Raw genomic sequence first — 20,996 nt, 5'->3', positions numbered from 1 at the left:
GTGAGCTGGCAACTGTGATTTAAGGAAGGCAAAAGGTCAGTGAAAGCGAGCTGATGAAATCCCTGAGTTTCCACCAATTCCTCAAAGAGGAAAAAAAGCCAAAACACTAAAAATAAAAGCAGCCAGCATTCTTTTCCAAGGGACTGGCTGTCTCAGTGCATTGCCGTCTCTAGGGAAGGACACCATGACTGCAGCAGCTGACCGTACAAGCAGCATCTCCTCCTCTTTACCTGCACTTCTCCAGTACTAGAGTTTCATTTTCCACAACCAAACTGGGTGAGTTTGCTTGTGGGCAAAGCAGGGGAAAAGGGAAGGAAACGGGGGCAGAGAAATAAGGAATTACAGTGCAAATTACATGCTCATGGAAAAAAAGCCACAAAAGAAAAGGGTTCTCTGTAGATTTTCCAAGCTTGTTCTGTCCATGGCCACAAACCAGGGTCTGTCCTCCTCGGGGAACCCCTGACAACTGACTTTGCCCTGGACCTTCAAAAGACCATGGGAATATGTTCTAAAGCAGTGAACTTGCTCTTACACTGAGTATCAGCCATGCTAGTGAAATGCCAATATTGCCACCTTTTCGTCACCCAGTAATCACAGCAGGACTCCAGGAGAAAGTGGGAGTCTCAGGTCTTCAAGTTCCTCTTATTTTGTTGATTTGTAGAAGAGATTTGCAAGTCCCTGTGCTGTATTCACACTGGGAAAAAAAAGTGCAGCAATGCATGCTGGAGACGGTCCAAGAATTATTGCTGTGCTGAGGCAGCTTGCAGAATTTGACTGAAGAAAATTGACCAAAGAAGAAATAAGGACAGACCTAAAAAGGATGATGGAGGAAGAAAGGAATTGCTCCAGGCACCAGCGTGTCCCAGTTCCCACCTTCTGCCAGAAAGGTGCTGTAGCGGTTCCTGTCTCAGGCGCAGGACAGCAGCCTGGGACCGAGCAGTTGTGTGGGGTTGTCAGCAGCACGTTTGGAAAGGCTCTGTGTGGCAGAAGTGGGGACCGCTCTCACTGCCACTTGTAGATCTTCACCATCTTCTCAGTCAGCGTGGCCAGGAGGTGGGTTTGGTTCACTTCCACAGGGCAGATATCCAGCACCGGCAGGTCAGCTTGCAGCTTCTGCAGCAAGGAGCCACTTCCAGCGTCCCAGAGCTGTGGGACACACGAGGTCAAAGACTGTGGGATTCTCCCCTCCCATCCACACCACAGCTAGAGAAGAGACTTTCCTCAAGTCACTTCCAGGACCCTTTGTCTACCTGCACACCCTGCTTGAATGGGCTCAGGCTCCCAGCAGGACTTCACCCCAACTGCTCTCCCCCTCCGACCCCGACTCAGAGCTCTCACGCAGCCTGTTGTCCATCCTCTGCATCCAAGCTGCTTTTTCATACAACGGCAACCCTTCTCCTTGTCTTACTCATCATTCCTGAAGAGCCTGGTCCCTTACAGCACGTACCACATTAGCTATCCCACCGAGTCCCCCTTACACCGGTTACAGCCCCCAGTTGTGTCAGCATGCCCCACTGCACTCCTCTGGTGGACAACAGGGGTTCGCTGCCTGCGTTCCTCTCGCTGGATGTGGACTCCAGGCCTTGGCTAGTACTGGGTGTCCCACGCTATCCAAAGTGACACCGCTATCGCCAGCACAAGAGAGCAACCTGCACAGCGTCATGGGAGTGACAATTCCCAGCGAAACGCAGTGATGCTGTGACTGATAAGGCTTCTCTCCTACAAATCGCAATAAAACCCCCCACCACACCGAAAGGAATGAGAAATACCAGGGCAGAATTAGTTGCCTCGTCACCAGCACACACAAAAACGCTGCCATCCTCCTCTGGGCTCTGAAAAATGGCATTCTTGGTCAGCAACTTGCAGGTGGGCCCAGCGCTGAAAGTCTGCACCGGGTGAGAAGAACACACCACATCCTCAGAGGCCTCTGTCAGCGGGCTGCAGGTCAGTTCCATCATCACACAACGCACACACGGGTTACTTTTACCTGCTCAGCAAAAATAGAGAGGTAACTTTCGGAAAATTTAGTTGTGGACAAGTTTTAACTGTAGAAACTTTAGAAATACAAGCAACACCACCCTGCAGCTGCCTCCTTTTGCCCTCACCCAGCTCTTATCTCTGTGCAGCTGCTCATTACTCAGGCCAAGGCAGGCACGACACTCCTGCCATGCCCTCAGCAGGCCAGAGCAGCAGAGAAAAGCGCATTGCAGCTGCACGTCGTTACGTACTGGGCCTGTACGTCGCGAGGCAGTGCCGAGTGCTGATCTCTGTTTGAATATCAATGCATCCTCCAGGTTCCAGCGGCAGGTGATGAGGCCGGTAGGAGTTGCCAGCCTTCTGTTCCCAAAAGCAGGCTCCTTCCAAGGTCCCAGCTAATATTCCACCGTAAGGCAGCGATGCTGAGGCCATCCGGGGCAGATATGACAGCGATACCATGGGGCACCTGAAAGGATGACTGGCGAGAATCAGTGCTGGCAGCCACAGCCATGCGTTCTGCCTCACCCCTCTGTAACCACAACACAAAGAGAGGGCCTAAGTAGGCTACAAAACAGTCCTTCAAGCAAGCAATCCCAGTGGGCTCGTCAAGAATAAATGAAATTCAGCTTAACTGAACTTTATGTTTTAAAGCAGCATCAGACAGCACACATCAGATGTGTGTAAATCTGCATTTGTTTCCCTGAGTAGAAGAGATGGAAGTGCTGGCATCTCACACCTCTTTGTAATTTGTCCTTTCCAAATTAAATACCAAACCCATCTCCAAAACAAAGTCAGTTCTGCTGCTTGGGCTGCCGTGGTGGATCCATTTCTGACCACCGCATGCCTTGAGAAGATGCAGGTGCCAAGCACTCATACTAAGTTATACACCTACCACGCAACCTCGAGACACTTCTCACATCTGTGCGACATCTGAATTTTTGAACATCAGATTCCCATAAAACAATTTAAACTATTACAATTGTGGTGTGATTTATGGAAGAAGCTATACTTAGCTTAATGTATATTAGTGAAGTTGAGAGGAATGAAAAATCCTTATGCCCTACCTGGACTTCTGCGGGACTAGTTCCTGGACATGAGAGTTCGTGTCTCTCAAATCATATATCATGATAGAGCCATTGACCAGTCCAGCGTAGACGTAGTTTGTATCATCAAGACACCAGCAGCAGCTCCAGACAGGACGGCCAGCATTGTATGTCTGCACCACAGTATTTGTTGCCAAGCTGCAGAAGAAAAGCAAAGTGTTGGCCCATTGTACAAGCATCTACTGATGAGAAAACAGCATAATTAAGGTAAGCAAATCTTGCTTTTAAAGTGTTTAGACAGGCGCATCTTCCTCTGGAGTGAATTCTGAATTAACTCATCCTTTCTTTACTCCAGACGTGAAACTGGAAAATCTAGACAGAATAATCACTTGGATATTGCGAAGTAATGTATAATTCTTCCAGGCCAATGCTTCCTTTTCCAGATTGATCTTTGGAGAGTGGGAAAGGAAATCTCAGAGCAGGATCTCTGCTGCCTTACTGGAAAAAGAAAGCGAAGTTACTCTTCTAGAAACAATTAGGAGAAGCGACTCTAGTGTAATTCCGTAATACCACATATTCCTGATATCACAGGGCTCATCTCTTCAGATTACATCTCTCTAATTATTTCCCTCTTTTCACAAGAGGAACAGATTTTATGCCTCAAGAGAATCCAATTTAAGCAAGAGTGAGAGAGTGAGCGGGGTAAAGACAGTTAAAAGTATAGTCAGTGTTAATTCTTTACAAACTCAGTTTGTGGAAGGAAGAAGACAGGAGTACACAGAGGGGTGACACCCCAAATAGCAGACAAAGTTGACGTCCAGTCACCATTTTTGTTGCAGGATTAAGTTCTCTTCATTGCTCCTCTTGTGGGAAAGAGCTGGGACTAATCAGTCACGACTGTCACCGACATATCCTGACAAACTCTACGCTGACTGACAGATGCGCATGGAGACGTTAATGTAACTCAATAAGAATCAATCAGCCAAAGTCTTGAAACAGCTTAAGTTTAGGGATTGAAGAGCAGCACAGAGTGGCAAGAAAATACACTGGTAGGTCATACATTCTACCAGGACTGGCAGGTTTTTCTCTCAGCCTCTGCACAACTAGTCTCTAACCTGCTGCTTTAAGTCTCTATGAGCTCTACAGAACCTGTGTTCCTCTAGCACCTGCTCAACAACGCTGTCTATGCATTTCATATCACAGATTAATTCCAGGCTCTGCAAGAAGTTTAAAGTCAGAGAAGCCAACGTTAACGTAGGGAACAAAGTGCCCAGCCTAAGCACTCCTTTTTTGTGTTTTATGCCATACAAGCTCCTGTGCTTCACATTTCCTGCAGTAACAGAAAACCAAGTGGACAGTAAATTTCAGATCTCTACATCACGCAACATTTTCTTCTCAACACAACTTGGCCAATCTGTGTTGAATTACTTGTTTTCCACCGAATTCTCCACAGGAAAATTATCAGAGACAGGTAGCTCCATAACACCTCCATGTAAAAGATCTGAAAGCAATAACAAGTCTTCCTCTCTGTTAGTTCCCCCACGCAGGAAGAACATGCAGACCTATCTCATCTTACCAGCATCTTCTGGAAAGCAGAATAGCAAATGCTGCAAGACGTGTAAAGCAAGACTGAACAAAACCCAATCCCATCTCTTGCACACAGCAGAACTCCGGTGGGCCCGGTTGCTCCCCGCAGCAGGGCTCACCTGGTCAGTTTGAGAGTGTTGTCCAGAGCGGCAGAGAGCAGCAAGCCATCTGCTCGACTGCCAAAAGCCAGGCCCCGAATCTGCTTACTGTGGATGGGGATGTACTGACTGCTCTTCAGGTTGGCCACGCTCATCATCTTAACGCCACAGCCTGGCACAGAAGGATAAAGCAGGTTATTGTAAAGCGACATACATGTAGAACTGGCAATTCTATGCCAGAACTGCAATGTCTGTACTGAATCCTGTGGTGGGATGAACACATGAAAGTTACTTGTTGTTCTGGACAAGAGCTGCGACAATTCATTCTTTGGTTCAAATGGCAGCAGTGCCAAATCCTGGAGGATCCTAGCCAGCAAGAGCAAACTCAATATCAGTGTTAACAGTTCTTGTTACAAGAGCCTGCTGCTCTTTAGGCAGTTTCTTCAAAGACATTCTTGCCTAAAAACATGCACTGTAGGATTACGTGGCTATTTAAGAAAACAAGGGTCACAGCAAAGAATGGTTACAGGTGAACTTAACCTGCATGCTGCACGAGTCACCACAAAGCCTCCATTCAGAGATTCATTCCCTGGTTCCAAAAGCCAGAAAAATAAGGTCAGCTGAATGCAGAAAACAATTTTGCTATGCCTAGATAAGGCATATTAATCTCCAAACCATTAACCAAATAAAGTAAGTTTCATCATTCAGAAAGCATTGAAGTACTTTGCAAATAAACTCTCTCAGACTCTTAAGGCTACATCTATCTCACTGAAAAGGCAAGCTGGTGCTGTTCCAGGTGGCAGGTCACTTGTCCCTGGCCGTAACAGTGAGATAAAAACAGGGCTGCACCTGACTTCTTGGCTTCCTATTTCCTCACTGGGAAACAGAGCTCCTATCACTCATAATAAAAGCATGTTATTTATTTATCTGTCTGAAAAAGCGTATTGACAAATCATCTGCACTCCTGCACTGGAAACTTCTCTGCAGGCCCTTGTGCGCTGGCCCCTTGTTCCTCCAGAAGACCCAGCTCTGCAAGGAGTATTTGCAGCCGACAAGGCACGTGCAAAGGTCAAGCAGAGAGGTGGTTGCAGAGAGCAAGCAGAAAACACATTTAATTTTCACCTATGAACCCCCAAATCTTGACTTGCTTCATTACCAGGAATAAAAGTAGACTGTGGAGAAGGCTGTGATACCACGAGACAACCCAGTGAGTCGCAATATGCCATTACTCTGCAGTTCCCGCTCTGAGACACCACAAAAACCTTTTCCAAGTGGTACTTGCGCTGGCTTTGGCTGGAGGGGAGGCCGCCTGGGAGGTGGGTGCGGGAGCTGCCAGGTTGCTGAGAAGCACTCGCATTGTGCTGGGCCACCAGAGCCTTCAGCTCCTGCAAAGAAAGAGACTCAAAGAGCTTTATTGTGCCACTGGCGATGTAACCTCCTGTGCTCTCTGTTCCAGGTGCTCCAACTGTACTTGTTCTCAGATAAAGAGGAAAAATGTGGTCCCACCTCCACACTGTTCCTGAAATGCTGGATTTTCAAGTCCACTATGATAGTGAGCACCAACAGCATTGAAATGCTCCGTGAGTTTGGCAGGATGTACTCAGAGTTTGTTATCGTATGTATTAGACCCTGTGAGAGAAAGGGCTCCTGAGCAACACATAAAAGCCAATAACAATTATTACCAGATCAATGCTGCTTAGAAAAGAATGAACTGCCAAGTATTACATGCAGCTAAACCACAAGAGAAAGTCAATTAGAACCACTTTCCAGAATTTCCAGAATACCCCATAAAAAAATAAAAGCCCAAGTTTCAATGTAAAGGGCATTGCAGGAAACAAGTCAGTCTATTTAATGAAGATGAGCCTGTTCTCGTAAACTCTGGGCAGCAAATTCCAGGAACAACACAACTCTCAAGAGCTCCAGCCCTGTTTTCCACCACTTCCTCCCCCCTCCTCCTCCACCTCAACTGGTGGATGCTCAAGGATGCTCAGCAGAGGCGTGGCCAAGGCCAGCTTCCATTAGGAACAAGGTATTCCTAGAATTCTGCTTTTCCACGGAGGTCAGCGGGGGTGAGGTGGGTATGCGAGTAGTGGCACTGGCATATTGTGAGTCAACTAAAACTACCCCTCAAAAAAAAGCACATCAACCAACTTGTTGCAATCCAAGGGCAAACCCAGACAGCACAGAACCCCAGGGATATTAGAGGGAGTGTATATATTAAGGAAATTGCTACTTGCTTTCTGTTGTCTAAGCAACATAAGATTATGCTTCAAATGCTATGTAATTTTTAAAGAGTTAAGGGCCGCAAGAGTGAGGTTACAAATATATTAGTAGATTGCAAGCTAGCTTCAATATTGAACCAGCCACTACCACTTAACTCATGTCTAAGCAAAGGCAGCAGTTCTCAAAGAGGCAAGATCAAAGATCAAGCTCTACATTAATAGTTATCATCAAGACCTATAACTTTTGGAAACTGCTCAAGAGGAGAGCAATTCTGATATTTTACAGAGGTCTGATCTGTTTTGCATCAAGCTCATTCTTATTCCCTCGGGGAATCTGCAATGAAAGCTAAAGGCTTGAAGACTCCGGATGATCCCATTAGAGCAAGCAAAGACAAAATAACCTGGGGAGGAAGACGAGGTGTGGGGGTGCCAGGATGCTTCTGATGGAAGCTGGAGCTCTGGGCTTAGAGTAAGCAGTCAGTGAAAACACAGGTAACTTAGAAGAAAGTGACTTTTAATCAAAAATTTAACAAACTCATTATTTCTAAAAGCCAGGAGGACACCACCACCACCACTGAGGATCAGAAGAGAGTAAAATTATTTGTTGCTCTGGGGAGTTTACAAAACTCTCCTTGTCACATGCACTCAACATTCAACTTTTACACAAGTTATTAAAAAGGAAACGAGGCAATTAAAACCACAAGGACTATGAGTACAATGTTTACTTTTAAACACAGTGGACCAACCCAGCAAAAGCCTGGAGCTCTCTTACTGGAGACATATTACCACGGTGACTAAAAATGTTGCACCACAGAACAAATGTCCGCTAATTGTGTTCCAAAGAATACTCTTCAGGCAGTGTAAGCCTATACCTCCCCTTTAAGATGTTTGCAGGGTTTTCCTGATGCCTGGTGCTGACTCAGGGCCTTGAGGGCACTCTTGTCTCTGCATACGCTGTGACTGCCTCCTAGATTTCAGCTTGCCATTGCAGTGATGGATGAACCCCGGCTGGGGAAAGAAGAGGATACACAGCACAAGTCTTCCTGAGGAGCATGCATGAGAACTAGAAGCAGAACAGCACAAAGCATAGGAAAGGAAAATGACCAGCTACACCAAATTCAGAGCATCTTTTGAGCATTAGGTTACAGTCTCAATAGCTGATAGGAAGCTCTAAAGACAAAGGCAGCTATCAGAAGACTGTGGCTGTGCTCCCATGGACCTCTGACAGAAGTCACACTTGTTATCTCGCACTACAGAGCCCGGCCTTGCATTTAATAGAGAAACAGATGGCTGGACAGCCTCCAGCTGCAGTGCAGCACTACAGCATTCCACCTTCCTGGGGGGTCAGGGTCAAATCCAGTCACAGGGACACACAGCATTTTTGGTTGGCCTCCCTGTAAGTAACAGCTGACTGAAATATCAGGTTTTACTTTTTATAGATCTTACCCAGACATCAACCAGAGGTGAACCCAAAGATCACAAAGATGAAAGATTTTTTGCGCAATAAAACACTCCTTCCGAAATGCAAGTCTGAACCTGCCACGCGGCGTGCAGCACATAGCTCAGAACAGCACACAGTACAGGCTCACACACAGAAACAATGCTGCTGAGAGCTTTCTTCCAAAGTTTCAGTTAGCTACTGACCCTCTCTGCCTTCAAGTTCCTTTCCTCATATATTCTCATGCAGATAAAGACTTAAAATCCATCCCTTTTCTAGCCTCAATCATGTTAAATAATTCAATAACATAATCCAATGGACAAGACTGTTAATGGACAAGAGCAGGGAAAAATGTGTACAAACCTAAAAAAGGTCCTAACTAGCGATATGACTGCTGATGAGGCACAGCTCCCAAGCACATTAGTAACAAAAAAGGGTTCACACAATGACTTTCGGGTGGAAACCAATGGCCTTTGCTTTCTGTAAGATGGCAGACACCAGCGTTTGTATGGAACCAATGAACATCATAACTATGCCAATAAAGTTCTGTGCAACTGAACTTTGCCATGTCACATGTCCCTCTGAGCGTAGGGACATTCCACACCTCTCTTTTGTAATCCCACAGCACATGGTTTTCTGTGTTGACCTACAGCTTTGTAAGCCAAGTCAACGTGTTCTCTTGTGCCATCGGTAACATCACGTGCTGAAAGGACCAGGGCCACAGATTCAAGACGCAGAAAAGCAAATTCAGATTAGATGGTATGAAGAAAATATTCTCAATGAGGATGGTCAAACAATGGGATGTCCAGGGAGGATGTGCCATCTGCTTGCATGCACTCAAATCCTGGTGTGACAGTGCCCTCAGCAACCCAACCCAAACTACACGGAAGTTACCCAGCCGGGGTCCCAGCCAATCGAAATGATTCTATGCAGTACTTCCTTTACTAGATGACCTCTCATAAGACAAGGAAGTTGTTAGGCATATGCTCAAAATATAATCAAACAACTTAGAGACTTAGTCCTGGTGATTTTCTGCTCCTCAGCAAATGTTTTACTTTCAGTTTATTCATAGTATAAACAGGCACCTTAAAATTGCTTCCAGCATTCACATTAACCACTACAGGACAGCGATGAATGCAGTATAAATACTGAAACAGAGCTTAAAGAACACAAGGTACTTAATCTTTATAACACACGACTTCAATTCAGTTAGACTGGATACTCTATCATTGAACAGCAAAAGAACTGCAGGAAGACGTTATGGACCTGCAGTTTTATCTTATTCACATTTTTCTTAAGCCAAAGTTTAAAGAGGACCGGTTTTCCTATTAGCTCTGATGAGCATACAACCTCACGCAGGAATTCAGACAAGCAATTTATAAAGCCTTATCTTACGTCACACAGGAAGACCTCAGCAAAGAGGATGTTGCCTAATGTACAGACATGAATAGCAAAGGCTATAAAAAGAAATCTAGAAGTAGAGAAAAGCATAAAACTAAGCAAGTTACTAGACAGCAAGAGATTAGATGTCATCTACTTCATACAACAGAGTAGCAGCAAGCTGGCTATGAAACAGGCTCTTGGAAAAACCAGCACTGGTGGAACGTGCCAGACAACACCCAGTTGGAAGCACCAGCAAAGTCCACAATTTATAGGAATCCTGCAAGAACAGCTGTGATGGGTTACCAAATATCATGGCATTGCATAAGCCAGAAAGGAAGCAGTTGTTTAGCAACCAGTCATTTCTTTTCAGTAATTTGTATTCGAAGGGGACAGAGGTGGCTCTTAGTGGCTGTTCAGCCCAAGCATACAGCCAACGCTATCGACAGGTCAGGCCTCCAGGTACCAGAAGGTGCTTCAGTAGAATGTTGACTGACCTTCACAAAAAAAAAATTGGGGTTTTTTTTGTTTTGTTTCTGCAAATAGCCATACCTCTTCACAAACTACTTCTCAAAGTGTCACTACTTCTAATTAGTGATAATGGGTCCCACTACAGATTTACTAGAGAGATTTTCAAAGCTTATTTTGATGCAGTTAAGAGAAAGATGAGGAGAATAAGTTCAGTGTTGTATTACCAGGCCTTGCCAGGCACCACAAAACGTGAGGAGGAACCTGCAACATCATCAGCCAAGAAACTCTACTGCTAAGCTGTACTTGCAACTTTGATTGGTCTTAGAAGCATGTGTAGTATACATTAATATGCCAGGCTGGGATGTTTAGGATACTCCTGATGGTTCACCAGTGGAGTTTACTAAATCTTGCTGCTCATTAGAACGGGAAGCTTGTCTTCTCTCCTCTAAGGGAACAAGCAAAATGCAGGTTGAAGAGAAAGAGAATCCTCTACGAATGCATAGCATGAGACTCACCTGAACTTGCTTGCGGAGTTTGCTGCACTCGTCTGTCAAAACCTGCACCTGGAGGCGGCTCTGTGCAGATTCAAGCTCTGCCTGTCTCCGCAACATCTGCTCCTTTTCTAAAGAGCTGGAGGAATGAGAGAAAAGCAATCCTGAGGACTACACATTACCTAGGATGCTTCTCCCCAGACTTCATCCCAACACAAGCCCCGTTCAGGTAAATTCAAAACTAACAGAAAACCTGGTACCACAGTTATCCAGTGCATTCACCTCGAGGTGTTCCTGGTTATGCAACTGTACCGAATGACTCACTCAAGCATTGTTCCATAGAAACAACAGCCTTTCTCCTCACCCTCCCCAAATGTGCTAATTTAGCAGGAGAGTAAAAGAAAAATCAGAGTTTTTCCCCTGGTTTAGCAAATTCTATACCATCAATGTCCATGCAATATACTATGTCAGTAACACAGCAAGTCATGACACAGCAAGATCTTTAAGCTTGTTTCTACTACCAGTTACTAATTTTTTATTTCAGGAAAAACAACTGTATCAGAAAGAGACCGATACAATCTCTGTGAATGTCCATATGCAAACCATACTTCATACCTTACCCTGAGCCTAGAATTGCATCCACACAATGTAGCAGCAGCAGTTCTGATAACATACTTCAATTTCTCTTTCATACATGCTTTACACATGAAGAAACAGATAAAGAGGGGGAAGAAACACAAGTATTCCTGAGAACTATCTGTACTTTTGGTCTATAGTATTGACCACTGCATTCTGCACTTCAAAGGCTGCAATATTCCAGTTATTTCAGTAGTTCATGTGCAGTGAGCTCCAGCTTGTTTAAGCACCTTCTAAATACACAGACATAGCCTTGCACATTTACCAAGCACAGAATTCTGTCATTTCCTATAGCATCTTCATGCGATTTTTTGCTGCATAAGGAACAGGTAAAATGCAATATTTAACCATCACAGGCACATTGTTTACACAAGTACCCAGAGCCTGAAGGCGGGCTTTTCTGAATGTGAAGAACAAAACCCACGATCTTATACCTAATTCAAGGCTACGTGCAAACAATATCGATGTGTGCATCAGTGTTTGCATTTGTCCTCCTCTCGTGGCTGTGTGCCCAAAGCAGCCACTGCCAGCGACTTCCCCGGCCTGACAGGTCATTGCCGCCAGCCTCCCAGCAGGAACAGGAGCCAGAGGAGGTGCAGGGCAGGCGGGGAAGGGCTGCAGAGAGATTCTGAGACACAAGCAGCAGTTAGATAACTATCTCTCCATAAGAGATAACAAGATTTAAACAATCCAAATGCCTTCTGTGCTTTTGAAAAAATGTTATTTATCATTTCTTTTACAGCGTTGAGCCAGTAAAACAAGCATGACCCTTCTAAAGGTACAGTTCAACCACCATCAGGCAGTGGCAATCTGGACAGAAGAGATATCTTCCCTTTGTGACAGCTACTCCTCAATCATTTCTGATTAATAACTACCAGGATGATGAGGTTTCTGTTGAAAGAGTGCTTTGAAAGAACAGCACTATAGTTAGAGACATGTGAAAAAGACCCCAATTAAATTTTCTTCACTACAAGATCCAGGAGAACTCTGATATCTGCAGCATTTTAATTTCAGAATAGTATCTGTGACAGCATCTTACTGGAAATAAATTAGTCCCCATTTTCATACCCACTTTTCCTTTTTTCAATAAAAAGTCTACATTTAAGTTGGAGGGGGAAGCAGAGTCATAGTAATGCTTGCTGACCTTTTGTAAGTAAAGCTACATGAAGAATTTGACAAAGCAAGATGGAAAGTGATTCATATCAGAGATTACTCTGGGTAATGCATGCAGAAGAGATGGCAGAAAAGGTCAGCTATTCACCCTCCTTGCATTTCTAACTATGCCTCACTCTTCTCCTCTAATCATGTATTAGGAATATACGGCTTTTTGGCAACAGCCCTGCATGTTCTCCCATGATGACATTTCAGGATACAGCTATTTCAGTGCCGCAAACTGCAAACTCAAGGATTCCGTTTCCAAACCAAAATTCTGCATCCAGGTAAAGGCACGTGCAGCACAGCAAGGCATTGGTTTGCTAAGCCAGCCATACTCATGATGATCCTCAAGGGCACGCACAAATTGCTTTAGACAATACAGGAAATCAAAGCCTGAAGTCAAAGCCAGGCCGCAGCTTTCAACAGCACGCGATCAGCGAGGTCACGTCCTTACATGGAGATGCCGTACCTTTTCATGCGCTCCTGTTCACTGGTATCCAGCGCTTTCAAAGTACGAGCATACAGGATCACAATGTCAGAACGCTTCGCTTTCTTATTGCACTGCAATAAAAGACAAGTTCAATTCATCCGTAAGAATTTAACTATCCAAACTATGCATCCCTACAAGCTGCTAGGCATTCTTTTGAAAAATTCTGATAGTTTTGAAGGGAAGGGCTGTCTACTTGAAAATTAGACCACAGAAACACAAACACACGCACTACCTCACACAGACACCAGAGCTCTAACCAGGGCTACCATAACAGTTTAGCTCATGGATCCTATTGCACCTTTAATAATGCAGCTCCTTGCTTACCACTAAATTTGTTCTGCTAAAGCACCAGCGATGCAGCAGGGTCACGTAAGTTCCAGGGATTAAAAAAAAAATATATATCTAAGGGGGGAAAAAAAAGATCCAAAACAAACCACCAGCCCAACCTCTACTTTGAGAGCACCAAGACTCGTCGCTTGGCCAGCAGACGAGGATTTGGGAACCCCTGAATATACTCCCAACTCTGTTATTTATGTACTGTATTCCTACACGTTCCAGCGTCAGTATGAAACTCTGACATCCCACTGATTCCAGTGACAGATATTTCAATAATTTTGTGCATCTGGCTGTGACCGTTTAGTACTTTTGATTCTCCTTAAAAAAGAAGATATAATACCTCCCTAAAGTTGGGACTTGGAGGAAGAAATTATGGCACCTGCAAGCTTACTGTTTTGCAAATACACTTTGTTGCTCAGAAAAGAGGCAGTGAACACTCAAACCAAGTAACCTCCGCTGAACATTAAATTACTACGTGCCCTTAAAATGCAGACTTCTCTATTATTTAGAAGCACGAAGATATCACAGGCAACAGTTTCAGACCAGACAACCCCCCTCCCTTTGTAAAGAACTGCTGTGCAGGGCAGTAAGAGGCTAAGACAGCTTTTCTGGCAGCCAGCAGCTGTCACTGGCAGGATCAGAAATGCTGCAATTTCACAGTAACTTGCACTCAAGCCACTTAGTATACAGAACACCACACACAGCAACTCCGTGCTATTCAATTAGAGAATGCCTAGTCGCAAAGGACAGAGACTGAAAATGAAGGGAAGATGATTTAGCTGCAAGGTTCTCTCCAGAGTAAGAAGTTCTCCCAGGAAATTTTCAGTAATTACATCACTGAACGAAAAAGAGGGAGCAAGCACCCCTTAGGAGTTGTTAGAGTTAAGAAGAAAGCAGTCACAAAATTCCAATGAGCAAAGATGCCAGAAGGTCTCAGAATTCTGTTTGGGCCTGGAGTGGGGGAAGAAAAGCTTACATAGAATTGAGAGGGATAAGAAAAATAAGGTTTGGGCCTTTGCTATGGCAACAGTGATTCTTTAGGTTTAACCACAGCACACGTCAACAGGAAGTTTCTTGTTAAGAGGAGGGAATCCTGCACAAAGTCAAGCAAAACCATGGAAGCTCTCAAAATGACAAAGCCAAAGAAGCCCTGGGCTTCCAGCCACTGACTCGGAAAGCAGCAGAACTGAATCCTACTTATAAGGTACTCATTGACCTATTTTTTTGTCAACATTCCTTTCTAGAGAAAAGGAATAAGGAATAAATAAATAAGCACATTACAGAGAAATGTGGACCTAATCAAAAGAGATCAGTATTACCCATGGAAACAAAACCAAAAAGAGCACCTTAAAAAAGCAGATCTACCACTTGCAAGTGGACATTAAAGGATGCGACTTGTTTCTCAGCTCACTCTTTGCAAGCTGCCTAAACAACCTGATCTGCTTACAGGCTGCAAAAGCAGATGCAGTTCAAAACAGAAGATTAACCAACTGAAAATGGTTCTCAGATTTCTTGTCCAATAACACATTCTTGATGCTTAAATAATTGCTTCTAGCAATGTCTGCCATTCCCACACTCCAGGACTACAGTGCAGCGTTCTGAAACCAATTACAGGTTTAGAACTTGAACTCTCAAGCTTCTGAATTGCTACTCACAAATGCTCTACCTCAGGAGAAAAATTCAAGTCGGAATCCTCCCTTTAAAGCAGTGCTAGTTGCTCCTGGCCTAGTTACATCAAAAAAATGGTGATTTTTGTTATTTCTGACAGCAGGCAAAGGCGAATTCTTCATGCAGCAAGTGGTTTTAACAGTTACAGTGCTCACGCCTGCAGCAGAATTTACTTGATAGTAGATCCCTCCCAGTGCACAGAAATGTCCGTTTTACCTGGGGGCACTTGGCTGCCTGTCCCTTGAGCCACCTATCGATGCAGGTGTAACCAAAGAGGTGCCCACACCGCAGTGCTGAGAGACGGTGGTCCCCAGCGTTGGTCCACTGCTCAAAGCAGATCGCACAGGTATCCCCTTCCTCCTCATCCAGCGGTGCAACAGGAACTGATGGTTCCAGTGTCTTTTGTGGGGTTCTCTAGGATTAAAAATAATTTGAAAAAAGCCGTAACATTTTTTAGACAAATGCAGCATTTACTATATTTAATCTGCCTCCTAAAGCATTTAGGTCACCTTACCTGCTTTTGCTGGACTTCAGCCTCTTCATCTTCATGACTTCCATGTTCTGCAGAAGCTTGAGACAAAGCTTGAGGCGGCTCTGCTTGGACCTGACTGGAAACTAAAGCAAGCATTGCTTAAATGAACCGATACATAACAGGGGGAAAAGGAGCTCCCCTTGGCTTGGTCTGAAACCATCGGAGCACAAGGTAAGCAGTGCAACAAAGGCACAGGTTATGTACAAAGCGCTGGATCAGCATCCGGGACACTGAAGGTCAGGCAGTCTGTGTGTAAGCCCTTCTATTCATCAGCAGTAGTGCTGAAGAACTTGATGTTTTCTTTTATAAAAAGCAGCACAGTTTCAGTGAGAAAGAAGAGGTCTTTTAAAGACAGCAATTGTTATCACGATTTTCTGGCCTGCTGGAAACAAACATATCTCCGTACAGGTCTATAGTTAGGCTGATGGAAGGTTCCACCCTGGCGTCATTATGCCCATAGAAAGACAGACACAAATATGCAGAAGTTATTTTGCCAAGGGATCTAAGCATGCATATTTCATGTGCCAAGAAAGCATTTACCATATGCTATCTGTCCATTCACCCCGACTTAAGCAGTTTTCCAGCTGGTAGTTATCCAAATTATTGATTCTGCTGGGCCATATGTTTTTTGGGGGGCCTCTGTTAGCCCTTCTGTTGAAGCACAGGGAACACAGAAACACAACATTTGGGTTACCACCACTAGCATCCTAAAAAAGGAGCAGAAATCACTGTGTCCCCCCTACCTCCTGACAAAACAAAGAGTTGATTAGTCATGTTTAGTATTTGAGGCAGACATTCTCAATCCAGTAGAGCGGTATCACCTAACCCTGGCTAAAGTCAGTAAAGTTTTCAGCCTCTATGGCTCTGGGCTGAACAGGAGCGGGTGGCTTATATAAGCAAAAAAAGACAAGGGAATTCCAGCAAACCCTACAGAGAGCATATGTTCACACAATATTAGCCAGCACTTAACAGCTTGAGCTCCTGTCACATGTAAGGCTACCTCAGAGCAAGCAGAATCAATCTGTTCAGAAGACACCTCATAGATATACCGTTAAAAAAATTGTCAAGGTGGGCTGGCTGATCAAAAACAAAACCAAGGGCAGAGAGTGAAGCACAAGGATAGTCTTTAGAGACCAAAGTGAAAAAAAAAAAAATCTTGTTCTCATATTCTCTGGGCATCAATAACCTTAACTAGCAAGTTACCCGTTGGCCACTCTCACATAAACTGCGTGTTCATCACAAACAGTGTCACTGAAGCACATAGCAGCCTGCAAACGTGAATCTGGATAAAGGACTGTGAGCCAGAAAAAGCTGAGGAAAGGAAAACACAAAACAAAGAAGCCCACTCTCCTAAGTAGCTCTACCTCCTCAGCTAAGCGGCATAAAAGGAATAAAAACTCTAAACTGAAGCAGACCAAAATTGCAAATAATTAAAAAAATACTGAATCAGATCCTGCTCTGAAAACTGAAAGCACTGCTGATCACCAAAGATGTGACTTGAGGTCTTCAACAGTACTCCTCAATAATATAGAACAGCAGAAGTATGCCAAGTAATAATCTCCAAGACTGAAGTTATTCTGAACATTTACAGGATTATTTATAAGTAGTAGCCTGCAAATAGCAAGAAGCCTGTATTTAACATTACGGCAGCAATCACCCATTGCTGCTACTGCTCTTAGGTACTGCTTGCCAGAAAGCCTTGTGGTGTCAACCTGCTCCCGTCAGCTGTGGGGATAACAATCTCAGCACCGTCTGTCATGAAGCTCAAGAGCACTTCCCCACTGAGCTCTGGAGCAGCAGGATGAGTTTCTGAAATCAGTCCCTACAAGCTCCAATACAGCACAAACCTGAGCTAGCTGCTGAGGGTATCTCCTGGGCTGATGTCGGTACTGCAGCCTCCACCACTTCCTCCTCCTCAGAGGTGCTGCTGTCAGAGTCGCTGACTTCTATTGTTTCATCTGAGCTGTGGTCCTGGTTGTCCCTCGCAATACGTGGAACTGTAGCTGGCTCTTGGGTCCTGCTGAGTTGAAAGTAACTGTCCAATGCTGCCCTAAGTCCCAAAAAACACAAAATAAACCACAGTTATTTCAGATAAACTGAAAACGCAGCATGTTTCTCCACGCTTGTTTGCAGTATAAAATTCCTAGGCTCTGCCTGCATTAGGAAGGTGTCGAAGTTATCAGGACAGACCTTCTCCAGCAGAGGTGCAATCCCGTATGATTGCCCTCTTTCTGAACAATCAGCAGCATCATACAGCAACCATTCATTTTGTTCAGCTCAAAGAAAATCTCCTCGTTACAATGAGATTGTCTTCTTTCGGGGAGGGGTGGTGGAGTGGTTGGAGAGAAGAAAAGCAAAGACAACCTAAATATTGTTCATTAATAGCCCAAGGAACTACTAACCTGTACTTACAACCCTAACCCCGACCTGACTTCCAAAGCCACTAGTAATATTAGACGCATGAGGCTCGTATCAGTTTCCTCCCATCGACAACTTTGTGCCTAGTCTCTCTACTTTCCCTCTTCTTTTCTACTGGAATTTCATCCCTGGACAGAAACATCCTCCCCTCTCCCCCCATCAGTTCAGCTATCATCTCAACTATAATTCAGATTCAGAAGAGAAATTTTTCAGGTTGCCTTCTAGCCCCAAGAACTCCAGTGACCTTCACACAGAATCCAAGGGCAAACAGTAGTTATGTTTAATCATCTGGGAGGAGGAGTTCTTGGTCCCACTGAATTTAAAGGCAGTGTTCCAGTTAATTATAATTTCACTCTTGGCATTTACAAAAGCTACAAAGATGAGACAAAAACCAAACAAACCAGAAACGAGGATTTCTTTCTGGCTGGGGAGCATCCCCGCTCATCACCCTTTAAACCCATCACAAGTGGTATTAAACACTATATTTTTTTACCTCTTTGCCTGGAGGTAACAAAAAAAAGCCTACAGAAAAATATTAGTTTCTGCAGCAATTGTCACTAGGAAACTTAATGAAGCAATCACTAAATTAAAGGTGAAATGCAAAAGAGAGCACAAGCTAAATGCTGGCTGGAACTGCTAAGAATCGGCGCTGCTGCAGGGAGCACCAACAGGAATCTGGCAGAGCAAAGGAAACAGTGGGAGCAGAAACTTCACAAGCGAGATGGAAAGTGCAGAAAGGCTCAGGAGTCAACACCACCACAGGGAGATTCACTCAACAAGAGCAAAGATCCTGCCAGAAGAGATCAGAAAGCGCTCTACTATTATTGAGCTTTAACAGCACTTGAGGTGCCCAGAATCTGGCCACAACGGACTGAGCAGGGCTCTGTAAGCCAGTACGTAAGGCAGGTTTAAACTGCTGCAGACTTGGTAAGAGCGCAGTTCAGACGCAATTTAATCTCTGCTTTACCTGGCACTGACTGTCCTCTGCGAACCACCGATTCTCTGTTGCCTGCGAGTCCTCCTCGCTCGCAGGCGCTGTGGGACCTGTGGCGCAGGCAGCGGCCGATACGGATCAAACGCCCCTTGGAGTCTCTGCAGTCTGCTGAGAGCCGAGACGGGACTCAGCTGCAGGTCAGGTTCAGGCGCGGACTCCCTTGTACCAGCGTTTGGTATGACAACAGCATTAGAACTGTAACGCTGCCTCCTCCTTCACCCAGCTCCGGAGCACGGGACAACAGCGCTGCATGACCAGAGGGCTCTGTGGGAAGCGTCCCGGTGTTGTTCTCTACAGAGTAACCAGCCACTGGTTGGAGATCAACTTCCATCTCTTCCTGAGCCATTTCTGCAAAGAGTTGAAGAAAACTCATATTTATTTTCACGTCTGTACCCTACTACTAGCCCGCAGTGGCATGAATCAGGTGCAACAGTCAGCGACTACAAAAGCCTTTAGAATTCAGACTCCAGGAAAAATTTGTCCTTTTGCAGCAGAGCTAAACTGTCTCAAGGTGATACAGGTACGTGAGCTGGCATAGCAGGCAGCACCCTCCCGGAGACCTTGACTCCTTGGCTCAAAAGCAGCCAGCACCAAAGGCAGATTGCAAAATCAATTTAAGGAAGCCTTTGGATGAATATGAGAAGTTAGGGATTTCACGCTGGCATCGTGAACTTGACAGTAAATTCAGGTGGATCTTGCAGAACAGAGTTTGGAAATATTTGAGAGATTCTCCACAGTGAGCAGCACTGCACAAGCGCCCACAAAGACAGACAGCAACAAGCTCCACAATGCAGTCCTTTGTTGCGTCACTGTCGAGAGGTGGATTTATTTTCAAGTTTCTTCAAACAAAGTTTCATTAAGGTAACATATTACTAGGACCCTTGCTCACAGCTCACTTCAGAGTCCTCTCAGGTCCTTTATATTCACCAACACCAGGCAAACCCAGAAAGGGTTTCACAGCACAACGAACTGAGATGTTATGGGCAGTAAGTTACCTACAGCATCAGCATTTGTGGATCCTTATTCAGCCTGAGACTAGACAAACACGAAATCTGCAGTAAAACCTCACATTTGTTATTTAAGGATGGTTGCTCTGCAAATGTCTTGGACATAAAGATTTTGGGTTACCTCCTAAATAGAAGTATTACCTTCGGTTTGGAAGAAAAACAGAGGAGACAACAGTATGCACACTGCTAATTATTACACAGCTGTCAGCCACCTAATTAGAGCACTGTAGTCACCCTTTTCTACAGGCAGTCTTACAACACAAAAACAGTAAAGATTATTTCATTAAGTGCCCCCCCCAAACCCCACCCTTCTTTTGCAGGGTGGTGGTGTGAATTAAATTCTGCAAGCTCCTGAAGTTCGTTCACATTCTCAAAAAAACACTCAGGCAGTCGTAAACCTGAAAGGCCTTGGGAACTGTAGACCTTCAGCATTAGTTAAGAGCCCAAAGCACACACCAAAACATATCAGGCTAGGGGCTGTGCAAACAATAACTAGAAAATGTGTACAAGAATTACTAGAGGGGGAGGTACTAATGCGCGAATATTTTTATAAATCTTTTAAAAAATTCTAACTTACGAATGATAATTCTTATCCTAATTACCAATTCAGCCTAAGTTATGCCAAAAATAGATGTTGGGTGCCACCTCCCACCGTAACAGTCATACGGCCAGGATATAATATTCAATCATCAATTCTGCTTCTCTAGCACTCAACTCGGGTTCATAATAAAACTGCCACCTATAAGCATAACGAGCCCTTTATTTCCTCAATAAATTAACTGTAAGACTTAAAAATACAGTCACCATTGTGGATTAACTAAACCGACATATTTCTTGATTTTAAAAAAGAAAATACGTTAATACTGGCATTTGCACCCTTAAACCTGAGTCCTCCGGAAAGGGGCAAAGGCCAGGGCTCCCTCCGGACAGCCGGCTGCCTGCCCAGGGGCCCGCAGGCCCAGGGTCTCCATGGAGGAGGTCCTGGGCCCAGCTGGGGACAGGGCAGAGCGCTGTCACCGGCCAGAGCTCCAGAGCCGCCCGGGGCCCGGCCTC

The 20,996-nt window shown here is 44.7% G+C and overlaps 1 protein-coding gene across 1 annotated transcript; it reads right to left on the bottom strand.

The window, feature by feature from the left end:
- Positions 1 to 1,002: 1,002 nt before the first annotated feature.
- RFWD3 (ring finger and WD repeat domain 3) lies at positions 1,003 to 19,282 on the bottom strand. Its single transcript, XM_010080775.1, is given in 13 exon segments — positions 1,003 to 1,146; positions 1,770 to 1,987; positions 2,229 to 2,443; positions 3,042 to 3,218; positions 4,727 to 4,877; positions 5,862 to 6,090; positions 10,732 to 10,846; positions 12,968 to 13,059; positions 15,209 to 15,406; positions 15,507 to 15,607; positions 17,372 to 17,574; positions 18,910 to 19,126; positions 19,129 to 19,282. Coding segments are annotated over 13 exon segments (2,214 nt in total).
- Positions 19,283 to 20,996: the final 1,714 nt, after the last annotated feature.

Source organism: Pterocles gutturalis, unplaced genomic scaffold (genome assembly GCF_000699245.1).
Source record: "Pterocles gutturalis isolate BGI_N339 unplaced genomic scaffold, ASM69924v1 scaffold38569, whole genome shotgun sequence".
NCBI lineage: Eukaryota > Metazoa > Chordata > Aves > Pterocliformes > Pteroclidae > Pterocles > Pterocles gutturalis.
This window is presented reverse-complemented; position numbering and strand designations above follow the sequence as displayed.